This window comes from Octopus sinensis, linkage group LG2, assembly GCF_006345805.1.
Source record: "Octopus sinensis linkage group LG2, ASM634580v1, whole genome shotgun sequence".
Lineage (NCBI taxonomy): Eukaryota > Metazoa > Mollusca > Cephalopoda > Octopoda > Octopodidae > Octopus > Octopus sinensis.
The window spans coordinates 54088227-54101591 of NC_042998.1; the positions used below are offsets into that span (position 1 = coordinate 54088227).

Below are 13365 nucleotides of genomic sequence, written 5' to 3' on the forward strand. Positions count from 1 at the left end.
GTGACTTGTTAGTAATTAGAACCTAAAAGCAAAATTAATAAAAGTTACAAGTGTGACGGAGGGGGCTGGCTAGCACCACTTATGCGAAAATAAGAGTTAAATTAACTCTCAAGCCACTAAAGTACTATGACTATATTTATTTATTAAATATAGTGCTTTAGTGACTTGAGAGTTAATTTAACTCTTATTTTAGCATAAGCAGTGCTAGCCAGCACCCTCCATCACATTTATGACCTCTACTAATATATATATATGTTTATAATTACTTTGATATATATATGCTTACTTTTATAATATTATTTTTATTTGGCAGAAAGTGACACAAAGGCTCAGAGTTATTTTTGTAAATTTCTCACTATTAAAAAAAAAAAGTAGATGTATGTATATATATATATTAATTAATAAAGTACACATTTAATAATGTATCCATTTCAACCGATTTTAGGAATCAGTTTTGTACTCACTATTAGTAAGGTTGTTCAGATCAACTCAAATGAATCTATCTTGATTAATTTACCTATGCTATTGACAAATACACAAGTGCATGATTTTTCTGACTTATGGATTCATATATATATATATATATATATATATATATATATATACATACATACATATATTAACAGTGTGTTGAGCTGGGCCAGAATCATACCAGTTGCTAACATCTTTTTTATGATCATACTACAAAGTTAAATTACTAAGTCTACTCTCTTAAGCAATACAGTTGGTCTAATAATGCTTGGGGGCACCTTGCCTTTGTTTTAATTGTTTTTGAAAATAATGAAATTTGAGTAAAATTATTTTGTCATTATTAACCTGGTGTTTGGAGCATAAACTGACATGAATTTTGAGGGAAGATTTTAATTTAGATCACTTTAAAACAGCAAGCTTATATTGTAGAACCAAGGTCAGTCTTGGTATCAAAAGAGTTGAAATTAATCATTGTAACACCTATGTAAAATTTTCTGTTTTGATATTAAGTTCAAATGACCGGTAAAGTTTATTTGCCATGGTGATAGTAAGGAAATGACCATGAGTATGTGTACATTTCAGAGTTTATATATGGATTATTGTATGTATGTAATAGTGTATCTCAGCTTTAGACTAGGTAGACCCTATCACATGATGTAACATGAAACTAAAAGGGCATCTAGTCATAAAATTTCACCTCAAAAATGAATCATGAAACTATCATGGGCCCTACATTAATAGGAGAAATGATCCTAAAATATAATTGAGCGTTTGATATATTCTCACCCACCTCCTGCTTTGTTTTCAATCCTGTGCTGTCTCTGTCACACATTCTTTCATCCCCTTACTATTTTAACCCTTTCGTTACCATATTTCTGTTGAAATGCTCTGTGCTTCTTTCAATTAATTTCAAATATAAGAAAGAATTTTCAAAATCAAGACATTTGTACAACAGAGCCAGAGGCAGTTTCAGCTGGGTTGATATCAAAAGGGTTAATCAGTCAATGTAACCAAACTATTTAGTTGTTTTAAGTATTGTACTTATCCACATTCCTCTCATCTCCAAAATATTGTAACCTGTTATCTTCTCTTTAATTGCTTTTCGTGATTGGGTAAGAAATGTATCTAGGTTTCTGACTCTTCTCTTTCATTCAGCTTACATCCTAGGCTTCTCACCACTCTCTCTCTCTCACATCACCCCCACTCACTTGGTGATCCTTAAGTCCACCAAAACAACAACTTCAGTTTTTGCCCAAATATTCTAACACTCAGATGAAGTGTCAATGAAGTGAAATGTGATGTTGTACAATTTTCATGGCAGACAAAGTTTATTAATCTTTTGAACTTTATATTAACTGATTTTATTACTTGATGCAGACTATTCTTAATTCCCATCAACTTCAAATTTTACCTTATTTTAATATTATCTTAATGAAGTGATATTTTTATGAAGCAATATTTTACTGTTTGAATTCAAAATCTTTTATATTGAGTCTATGGTTGATATTTTTTATAGCCTACCAAATTGATTATTAACATTTTTGGCAGCTAAGTGAACTGGTTGATAAAATTTTGGCAGCTCATGACAATATATCTAAATGAATATATATATATATATATATATATATATATATATGATGATGATGATATATACATACACACACATATTGTCTGCAATTACCCTCTCTTCTATTCACTCTATTGGTCACATTGTCTGGAATGAAAAGAGGCAATGCAGAACAATGAGGACTCTTTTGTCTAGTTGGTGCTAAGATAATATGTACCCAGTAAATTGTGAGAAGTGGTTGGTGACAGCAAGGGGACTGAGCCATAGAAATCAAGCTAAATGTGAAATGCGTAAGTGAGATATGCTCCTCTGAACTACGTATGAGGGTAGTAACAGTTCTTAATAAGAACTGACTTGAACTGTAGAGACTCATCCAACCCATACAGCATTGAATGTATATAATGGGTTATTCAAAAAGAATGAACCGATTTCATTACACAATATTTTAATAAGGAAAAGCAATAGAAAACTGTAGCTAAGTCACAAGTATTTACTCGCAATCAACTTTTATTTTTTGTTTTACAAGTGTTCAATGGGACCACCACAGCACAGGCAACATCAATGTGATAAGAGAATTCCTCCCAGATACATATCAGCATATCAAAATCCACTGATCGAGATCCTCAGACCTCACTGTGTGATTTTTTGTGGGGTTTTTTTTGTGGGGGATATGTAAAAGTTCACATTTATGTTCCACTGCTACCCATTAACCTCGATAACCTTAAACATCGAATAACAACAGCAATCAACTCAGTGAATTGTGATATGCTGATACGTGTCTGGGAGGAATTCTCTTATTGCCCGTGCTGCAGGTGGTGGCTACATTCAACACTTATAAGACAGGAAATAAAAGTTGATTGTGAGTAAATAATTGTGATTTACCTGGAGTTTTCTACTGAATTTCATTATTAAAATATTGTGTAATGAAATCGGTTCATCTTTTTGAATAACCCTGTATATATAATGTTGGTGTGTGTATGTGCATGTGTGAGTGTGTGTGTGTGTGTATATATATATATATATATATATATATATATCAAAGCTATTTGCTTTCTCTAACAGGAGTTTAAAGAAGAATTGCCAGTGAGTTATAGTGATATTTTTAGTGGTTTGAGATCTAGGCCTTGCTTTATGTGGGCACAGTGTCACTGTAGCAGAAAGAGTGCGCAGCAGAAATGTGAAATGCGCAAGCATATAGAGAAACTGCAGTCAGTTTATCATAGTTATCTACAATGAAATAGAATTCAGTACTATAAGGTAGGTAGGTAGGTATATCTCATCTACTGTCTCTTTAGAACTTGACCAGATGTTTCAACTCTTATATCTATGGAGAAGTCTGACTGGATGTAATTACACACACACAGACAGACAGATAGATAGATATGAAGAGGGGCAGGGTTTACTTCACCAGAAAGAGATAGGACAAGGAGGAGAAGGAAAGAAAAAGATGGAAGAAGAAAAGGAAGCCAAGTGAGTAAATGGTGAGGAAAAAAGAGAGCAAGGAGGATGTATGGAAGAGAAAGGGGTGAAAGCAAAAGCAAAGGAGACTTGGAACTAAACAAGGGACAAGGCAAATAACTGGCTTTAAGATTCCAAATTTGTGCCACAACAAAGATCATTTTCTTTCTGTTTTTCTCCTCTTCTCTCAACCCCTTTTCTAAGACGTATCTTTTAACCTTTACTTATTTCAGTCACTGGTCTGTGGCCATGCTTTGCAGGGTTTTAGGCAAATGAATCAACCCCAGTACTCGTTTTTTTTTTAAGTCAGGTACTTATACCATTGGTCTTTTTTGCTGAAATGCTAACTTACAGGGATATACACAAAAAATAAACAGCACTGGTTGCCAAGTGGTGGCGGTGGTGGTGGAGAGGGCAATGACATACACACAGTTTCCATCAACCAAAACCACTCACAAAGCTTTGGTTGGCCCAGGGCTATAGGGGGAGACCTTTCCCAATATGCCATGCAGAGAGACTGAATCCAGATCCAGAACTGTGCGGTTGGAAAGCAAACTTCTTACCACATAGCCATGCCTGTGCCTTTATATATATATATATATATATGTATATATATATAATATATATATATATATGTATATATATATATATATATATATATGTATATATATATATATATATATATATATATATATATATATATGTATATATATATATATTATATATATATATATGTATATATATATATATATATATATATATTATATATATATATATATATACAGGCAAGACCCAAAAGATATAAAAAACAACTTCCAGGAACAATAGTGGTTTATTGGTGCAGAAGTTGTGAACTTTTCTCGTATTGAATTACGATAAGCTGAAATCCCTAATTCTGTATATATATATATTTATATCTTATATATATAATCCTTTCTACTATAGGCACCAGGCCTGACATTTTGGGGGTGAGGCTAGTTGATGAGATTGACTCCAGTACGCAAATGGTACTTAATTTACTGACACCAAAATTGATGAAAGGCAAAGTTGACCTCAGCGGAATTTGAACTCAAAATGTGAAGACAGACAAAATGCCACTAGACATTTTGCCCAGCATGCTAATGATTCTGCCAGCTTGCCACCATGAACATATATATATATATATATATATATATATATATATATATATATATATATATTATATATAATATATATATATATATATATATATAATTATATATATATATAATATATATATATAATGCAAAGAAATAAGGATAAGATTCACAAGCAATTACAACTGGTCTTCACTGGAGAAATGAGAGTTGACACATCTGGCTAAGTTGTAAAGAGGAAATAAATTGATTATATCACCTCTGTTTGGAATACTATGTTCTTTTTTTTTACTGTGAATAACTATGATTAAATCATCAGGATTTGGTTCCTGTATTTAGTAGTTCCTTTCTGTCAAGCGCTCTTTTAAACATACTGGCATCATGAACAATTTGAGTAACTTAAAATATCATCATACTCAATAAAAAATTCTACTTTAAAATGTGTGTGTGTGCATGTGTGTATGTATATATATATACATACATACATACATATATATATATATACACACACATGCACATTTAAATACATAGATATAAATATATGTATGCATATATATATATTATATATATATATATATATATGAAATATCTGAAGCAAATGGCTACAATAATTGGTTTTCCTGCCAATAAAAATAAACGGGGATTTTTTTTTTCTCTGGGAGAATCCAGAAGCAGTTTAATTTCTACATTCTTAGACAACAGTTTAAATATTGTATAAACATTGTTTCAGAATTTCTTGCAATACAAGGAAGGAATTTATGGAAAATAAAAAAAAAAAAAATTTAATTTGGAGAAGAGGGGCGTGGAGGAAGCAAAATTATGAGAAAATAACGATGAATAAAGATCACACTTAATAACAGGGAATTCTGGAAAATTTCATGTTAATCTTGCTCTGTGCAGTAAGGAACATGTATCCATATATGTTATTTGAATAATATTTTATAGCAGATGACCTAACATTTCCTCACAGAATCCTGTTAAATTTTATGTTATCCTCACTGCTCCACTGCTACACACAGTTCGTTAGTTATTCAATGAATATCTATTTCTTATTGGCAAGAAGCTGTTGTGAATAGGATCCATCACTGCATAGAACATTGAGCAGAATTAAGAAACAAGGCAACAGCTTATATAGATGGCTTCACAAACACTGGCTTGGATGAATTTTACAGATAGGTTTTCTTTGGTGATTGAGTAAGTGAAACAGTTCCACTGTGCTGCCTTTTTGTTTATAACAGATCGTTAAAATCTGCAGTTACCAGCAAAATCTCATGCTTCTCCTTGACAAAGGTAATCAATATGGTCTCTTATTGGCCGGACTTGTAACGCAGGTAGTGGGTCTCATGGCTGAAAGAGAAAAAAAGAAATACTTAAAATATTATTTTCTCTTCAATAACAGTGATAATTGGTTTCAAAATTTGGCACAAGGCCAGCAATTTTGGGGGCAGAGGTAAGTCAAGTACATCAACTCCAGTGCACAACTGGTACCTATTTTATCAACCACGAAAGGATGAAAGGCAAAGTCAACTTTGGCAGAATTTGAGCTCAGAATGTAAACACAGCTAAGAGTTTTGAACAGTGTGATAATGATTCTGTCACCTCACCACCTTAATAATAATGATAATTAAAAGAAACAATTATTTTTTAATGATAACTGGTTCTAATATAGGACAACAAATGCAGTGAGCTGGCAGAACTGTTACAACATTAGACAAAATGTTTGGTGGTATTTCTTCTGGTTTTATATTCTGAGTTCAAATGTTGTCACGGTTGACCCAGTCTTTTTTCTTTAGGGGTTGATAAAATAATTTCCAGCTGAGCACTGAGATTGATGTAACTGACTAAACTCTTTGCATAAAGTAAAAAAAAAAAATGGGCACAAGGCTAAAAATTTGTAGGGAGAATTTAGTCAATTATATTAAAGATGGAAACACAAAATTAAGTCACCAAAACTATTTTAAGTTCTGAGAGATCAAATCTATTATATCCAAATGTCTATTAAATTGAAATATAGCATAATGGGGCTACACTTCTTCTTCTTCTCCTCCGCCGCTGCCATCTCAGTCTGCACAAGTACTCCACCTTAAATTTTTCTGTCATTTCTTTCTCCATCAATTTATCCATTTCCAAAATCCCCAAGTACTTATGGCCTGTCCCTTCTATCTGCTTCATAACCTCCCCCAACAGTATCATTAGCCCGTCCATACATTTGATTTTGCCTCTCTTCAAGACTAACACACCACTTTCTCAGTCCGAACCCCATTCTGATATCAGCACTAAAGGTGTACACCGTATCAACGAGGGAACTCAATTGGGCTTCATCTTTACCATAAAGTTTGAGGTCATCCATGAATAACAAATGGTTGACTTTTTGTTGGCAGCTTTTGAATACATACCCAGCTTTTGCTTTCCTCAGAATCAGTGTTAGTGGTATCAAGCACAGTACAAAGACCAGTGGGGACAGTCAGTCCCCTTGGAAGATGCCCCTCCTGATTTGTACTGTCCCTAAACTTCGTATGCTGTCAGGTCCATCCTCCAATTTGACATACCTTTTCCAAGCAATTACTCAACATTCGATGCAATACCAAATAGGGTCATACATTCCATAATCCAAGAATGTGGGATCATATTGTACGCCTTACAATAGTCAATCCGTGACATGGCTAAGCTACTTTTCCTCCTCTTGCAGTCTCTAAGTACAGTTTTGTCTATTAGGAGTTGATCCTTGGTACCTTTGCACTTACGCTTACAACCCTTCTGCTCATGTGGAAGGACTCCAAGTGGCAATCAGGATATCGGCCTGTTGTCTACCGTATTGCCTTTTTTGATGTTTTTCAAGCACAGCACTGCCCTACCCAATGTCAACCACTCTGGTGTTGATTAGTTGGCATTTAACAAGGTGTTGAGTTGTGCAGCTATTCATGCATGACATTCACCAAATCTTTTGATCCAGTAGACTTGAACTCCATCTGGTCCCGGGACCTTCCAGTTGCTCATTTTTTTGCTGATTTCCTTCACTTCCATAACTGGAATGACTAGTTCTGCCTGTTTTGGACAGACTACTGTTTGTTTCAGTTCTTGCAACCATTCAGCATCCTTCCTGTGCTCCTTGTCTTTGCTCCAGATGTCACTCCAGAACCTTTGACTTTCATTGTTATCTGGTATCAACTTTTCATCTGTAACTCTCCATTTATTTCTTTATAGAATCTCTTCTGATCTACTATGAATAACCTGCTCTGGTGGTAACCCTTCATTCTTTGGTTGTATCTTACCATCTTTACTTTCTTTGCAACGAGGTGTTGTTGCAGTTCCTCCATTACCACTTTCAGGCCCTTCCTTTCAATATTATACTTCCTTTTCAGTGCCCTGTATTTTTGTTCACTTTTAAGCTCCATTTTCTCCTTTTGGTCTAACACAGAGATTTCCTTCGAGAACATGTCTAACCCTGCCTATATTCTTCTTTTCCACTATGGATCTTTTCTTTTGTCATTCCCATTATGTTTCTTTTCCTTGACATCAATACCCACGTTTTCTGCTACAACAATACTTCCTTGCCTTGATCAAATTATTTGTTTCTGTGATGTTTGTTCTGATGCATTTCAGAATTTCATTGACACTTTTCATTTCTTGGTTCAATTTTCATTGATCAATCTTTTTAAGGTTGTAAACAATGTCGCTATTGTTCTCCTCTAGTCTTGCCTTTATTCTGTCATAGATTGCCTTTTGTTCATCTGTCATGTTGCCATTAGTTTTACTGTCTTCTCTTAGATCATCTATATGTCTCTCATCAAGTAAACTACCACTGCTTCTTTCCTGTGCAATGGGATTACTCTTATTAGTAAGAACTGTATTTTCATCGTTATCTCTGCTGCTATTTTCTAAGACCCGTCTTTTGATAGACCCATTTTATCAGGGCATGTTCAGCTATCTTTCATTTCAACAAATTTACTGGAGAGCAAGTTGCTACACAGAGGGATTGAACCTAGGACCATGTGGTTGGGAAGCAAGCTTATTATGACAGATTCTAGTCTATGATCTACTGAAGGAGGAAGAAAAAGAGAATGAAGTAAAGGAAGAAGATACAGAAAAAGAATAATAATAGACACATTAATAAATCATGATATATTAAAGTCATGCAACAACAAAAAAAACAATAAAAATGATACAAACCCCAAAAAAAACATCCAAAACCCAAGGCCAGGAAATAACTGTAAACAATTTCTAAATACAGATAAAATAATGCAATTAAAGAGATATCTGATTGTAATCTAGCTTCAGGTCTTTACCTTGTTTACTACATCAGTTTTGTTCACAGTTTTAGATTTCACCATGTTTCATTAACACGACGACAACCATACATGCGAGTTAAATATCAGAAGATTCAGCAAAGATTTCGTTAATTCTTTTTTAACCTTTATCTTTACGCTGCCTGTTTGCTGCATCCAACCACCCATTCTTCTTGCGATTTTTCAATTAACAGAAAGAACATGTGCATATTTGATTAACGAGATGCAAAAGCAAGCCATACTTTCATTTTTCTACTATCTATTAGAAATGGCATGTTGGCCTTTGTTTAAGCACTAAAACTACTGGAACAGATTGAATTATTATTACTATTTTTTCTTTTTTTTTTCAAATCAAACCTGAATGCTTCTTTAGAAGATTATTATTACTATTGTTGTTATTGTTATTATTATTCTTATTTAAAGCAGAATTGAGCTGGCAGAATTGTTAGCACACTGGGCAAAATGCTTAGCAGTATTTTGTCTGTCTTCACTTTCTGAGTTCAAATTCTGCTGAGGTTGACTTTGCCTTCCATCTTTTGTGGGGGTCAATGACCATAAGTATCAGTCAAGCACCGAAGTTGATGTAACTGACTTATCCCCACCCAACAAATTTCAGGCCTTGTTCCTGTTAGTGAGGTGGCAAAATCATTAGCACAGTAGGCAAAATGCTTAGCGGCATTTTGTCTGTCTTCACATTCTAAGTTCAAATTTCTGCCAGGGTTGACTTTGCCTTTCATCCCTTTGGGGTTGATAAAACAAGTGCCAGTTGAACACTAGGGTCGATGTACCTGTCCCCTAAAATTGCTGACCTTCTGCCAAAATTTGAAATCATCATCATCATCATTATTATTATTATTATTATTATTATAATTATTATTATTATTTTTATTATTATTATTATTATTATTATAACTATTATAATTATTATTGTTTATGTTTTCTTTTTGCACCATCTTGTTTCTAGTTTCATAACACCTGTACTGCTATATTTTGTTTCCTCTTGACACGCTAAAATAACCAATACATCACATGCAAAACTCCAGAAATGGAACAATACATTCTATCACTTTTGTTTTCATTCACACACTTACAAAATTGATTAAATACACGCATACACACACATATATACACACAAGCATCTGCCACCCAACACACAAATTCAAACTCACACACACCATTGAAAACTCAAATCCGTCAACAACAAATTGCACTTCTTTTAATCCGAAAATTGAAGCCCCTCATATGCTTTTCTGCTTCCTCTTTAATATTGAGTTATTCAGAAACAAAATTTATCATGAAAATATTTTTTCGAAATGTACAATATTTTTAAATCGAGGAAAGGATGGGGTAGCATAAACCTAATTTACATTGAAGAAAAGAAAAGCTATTCCTAATCATGGATGCTATAGTAAAGAGAAAGAATTGATATTAAAGGGGGAAAAAAAAAACATTAAGGAATTCTGTTTCTAAATACATCAAAGTTAAGGAGTGGGATATTAGTTGCACTAAACAAAATTTTCAGATCACTCAATTGTAACTATTTCAATCTCACTAATGCTGCCACTCCAAAATTATTCCGATGCCTCAGATTATTTCTAAATTCTTGAAAAGTATTGACTGCACCTAATTTTGGGGTTTGGGGGTAGAAGAAATCTGGAATTCTATGGGATGAAAAAAAAAACATTGACACTTGAAAGAAAATCTTGAGAAATCAATAACATAGCTCATTGCTAATCAACACACTAAGACAAAAAAAAATTTGAAAAATAAATAAATGAATGAAATAAAATGATGGGGGCCAATATGTCATGGTACTGATCTGAGCCCTTGATAATGGATTCACTGTGTATTAAGATGAAGCTTAATATGTATGATAATTCACCCTTTCAAGTTGAAAACAGGTTCAATAATATGTTGCCTCTGGATGGTCTAAACTTTTACCTTTTGATACCAACTCACCTGATACCACCCCTGTGCAATGATATAAAGTAATTTTTTTTTAATGGTCTAAAATTAATACCTTCTATAAGAACTTAATATTGAATTGTGTTTGAAACATGAGATTAATAATGGTTTCAAATTTTGGCACAAGGCCAGCAAGTTCAGGGGTGGGCGTAAGTCAATTGCATTTACCCTAGTGTTTAACTGGTACTTATTTTAGCAAATCCAAAAGGATGAAAAGCAAAGTCGACTGTGGTGGAATTTGAACTAGGAATGTAAAGATTTAAGGTGGTACTCTAGCATGGCTGCAGTCAAATGACTGAAACATGTAAAAGAATAAAAAACAGATGAAATGCTGCCAAGCGGTGTACTGATGACTCTGCCAGCTTGCTGCCTTAAACATGAAATTAACAGCGGCAGTTAGTTTATGAAATGCTTAATTATTTTTATAATTAATTGCAACAAAAGTTGTATATTTCAATAGTTAACCAGTTTTTCATCAACACAAATAAGAGTCACCATCTTATTTCTTTATTGCTCACAAGGGGCTAAATATAGAGGGGACAAACAAGGACAGACAAAGGGATTAAGTCGATTACAACGACCCCAGTGTATAACTGGTACTTACTTTATCAACCTCAAAAAGATGAAAGGCAAAGTCGATCTTGGCGGAATTTGAACTCAGAAAGTAACGGCAGGCAAAATACTACTAAGCATTTCGCCCAGCGTCCTAATGTTTCTGGCAGCTCACCGCCTTAGTAGAGTCACCATCTACTAAAAGTAATTCCACTAACATAAACGATAAACGTTGTCCTTTTCAATCCTAGCCAGGCTCATGGGCCTGGTTTCCTGGTTTCTGTGGCATATGTGTTCCCCCCAGCTGGACAGGACGCCAGCATTACTCAAGAAACAGGAAAAAAGAGTGAGAGAAAGTTGTGGCAAAAGAGTACAACAGGGGTTGTCACCACCCCCTGCCGGAGCCTCGTGGAGCTTTTAGGTGTTTTTGCTCAATAAACACACACAACACCCGGTCTGGGAATCGAAACCGCAATCCTCCGGCCACAAGTCCGCTGCCCTAACCACTGGGCCATTGTGCCTCCGATAATTCCATTAACATATTTCAGTGTATTCCCTGGTCTATCCACACACACACAGTATAGCCTTTCTCACTAACTTAAAAGAAATATTCACCTTGTGTGAGTGGTAGATTTTTCTTAGATATTTCATACAATGTCAGTGTCATATAACTAGTACATAAAAAGCACCTTCGAACACTGGGCGATATGCTATGCTTAAGAAGACCTGTCGATCTAAGTGAAATCATAGTCATAGCTGATGCCAGTGTCATGAAACTGGCACCTGTACTGGTGGCACATAAAAAGCAGCGTTCAAACGTTGGATCTCATAGAGGGAGTGACAAGTGATTGAGACCTTTAGCAATATACCATGCTGGAGAAGACCTGTCAAGCCAAGTGAGATTGTAGTCATGGCCGATGCTGGTGGTGCATAATTGGCACTCATGCCAGTGGCACGTAAAAAACACTCATTACATTCTGGGAGTGGTTGGTGTTAGGAAGGGCACCCAGCCATAAAAACCTTGCCAAATTAGGTGGAAACCTGATGCAGCTCCCCAGCTAACCAGTTTTCAGTCAAACCATCCAATCCATGCTAGCGTGGAAAATGGACATTAAATGTAGATGATGATGATGATGATGATGAATGATACTATGGTATTTTGTTACCTTGCAATGAACAAATCATAGGCTGCTAATTCACCTCTATGCAATGTACATATCCGACAAAAGTGCAGATATCACACTTCTGTCATACAATATGTTGACTACCTTGAGATCTGCTTATTGGAAACATTAGATGCAAATAGGTGGCTCAACTTATTTATCAGTTGCCTTGAAGCATCTTGCTTCCAACATGATGGATGCATCTATTTTTTGCTATTTGTTGCTGATTAATTAATATTACTAGGTAGGACAGAGAAGTGGGTTGAGAAAATAATTATATTCTAGAAGCACACACATGCTTGTGTGGTTAAAAAGCTGATGTCTAAACAAGAAGGTTTCAGGTTCTGTCCCACTACATGTATAATTAGAAATACTTATATATGTGAATATATAGGTATATATACATGTATATTATGTGTATACATACAAGTATATATATATACATGTGAGTGTGTGGGTGAGTGTACATATACATACATATATATAAGCATATATATCATAGTTGTATATATATGCATGGTATCTATAAATGCATACGTGTGTGTTTACATATATATATATATATATATGTATGTATATATGTGTGTGTGTGTGCGTGTGTGTGACACCATGCCGAGGTATCACTTTAATAAATTTTGGTCAAATGAATTGATCCCAAGACTCATTTTTTAAAATCTCTTACTTATTTAATCAGACTCATTTGCTGAACTGCCATGTCATGGGGACATAAACACACCAGTGCCTGTTGTGTATGTGTGTACATATGTACTTATGTGTGTGTGTGTGTG

The 13365-nt window shown here is 34.4% G+C and overlaps 1 protein-coding gene across 2 annotated transcripts in view; it reads right to left on the reverse strand.

The window, feature by feature from the left end:
* Nucleotides 1-5254: 5254 nt before the first annotated feature.
* LOC115224684 (katanin-interacting protein-like) overlaps nucleotides 5255-13365 on the reverse strand; it is a 656564-nt gene continuing 648453 nt past the window's right edge. For both annotated transcript variants that reach the window (XM_036513321.1, XM_036513315.1), the window contains exon 37: nucleotides 5255-5958. In XM_036513321.1, coding sequence (XP_036369214.1) covers nucleotides 5906-5958 — 53 coding nt within the window. In that variant the 3' untranslated portion in view covers nucleotides 5255-5905. The remainder of the gene's footprint in view (nucleotides 5959-13365) is intronic.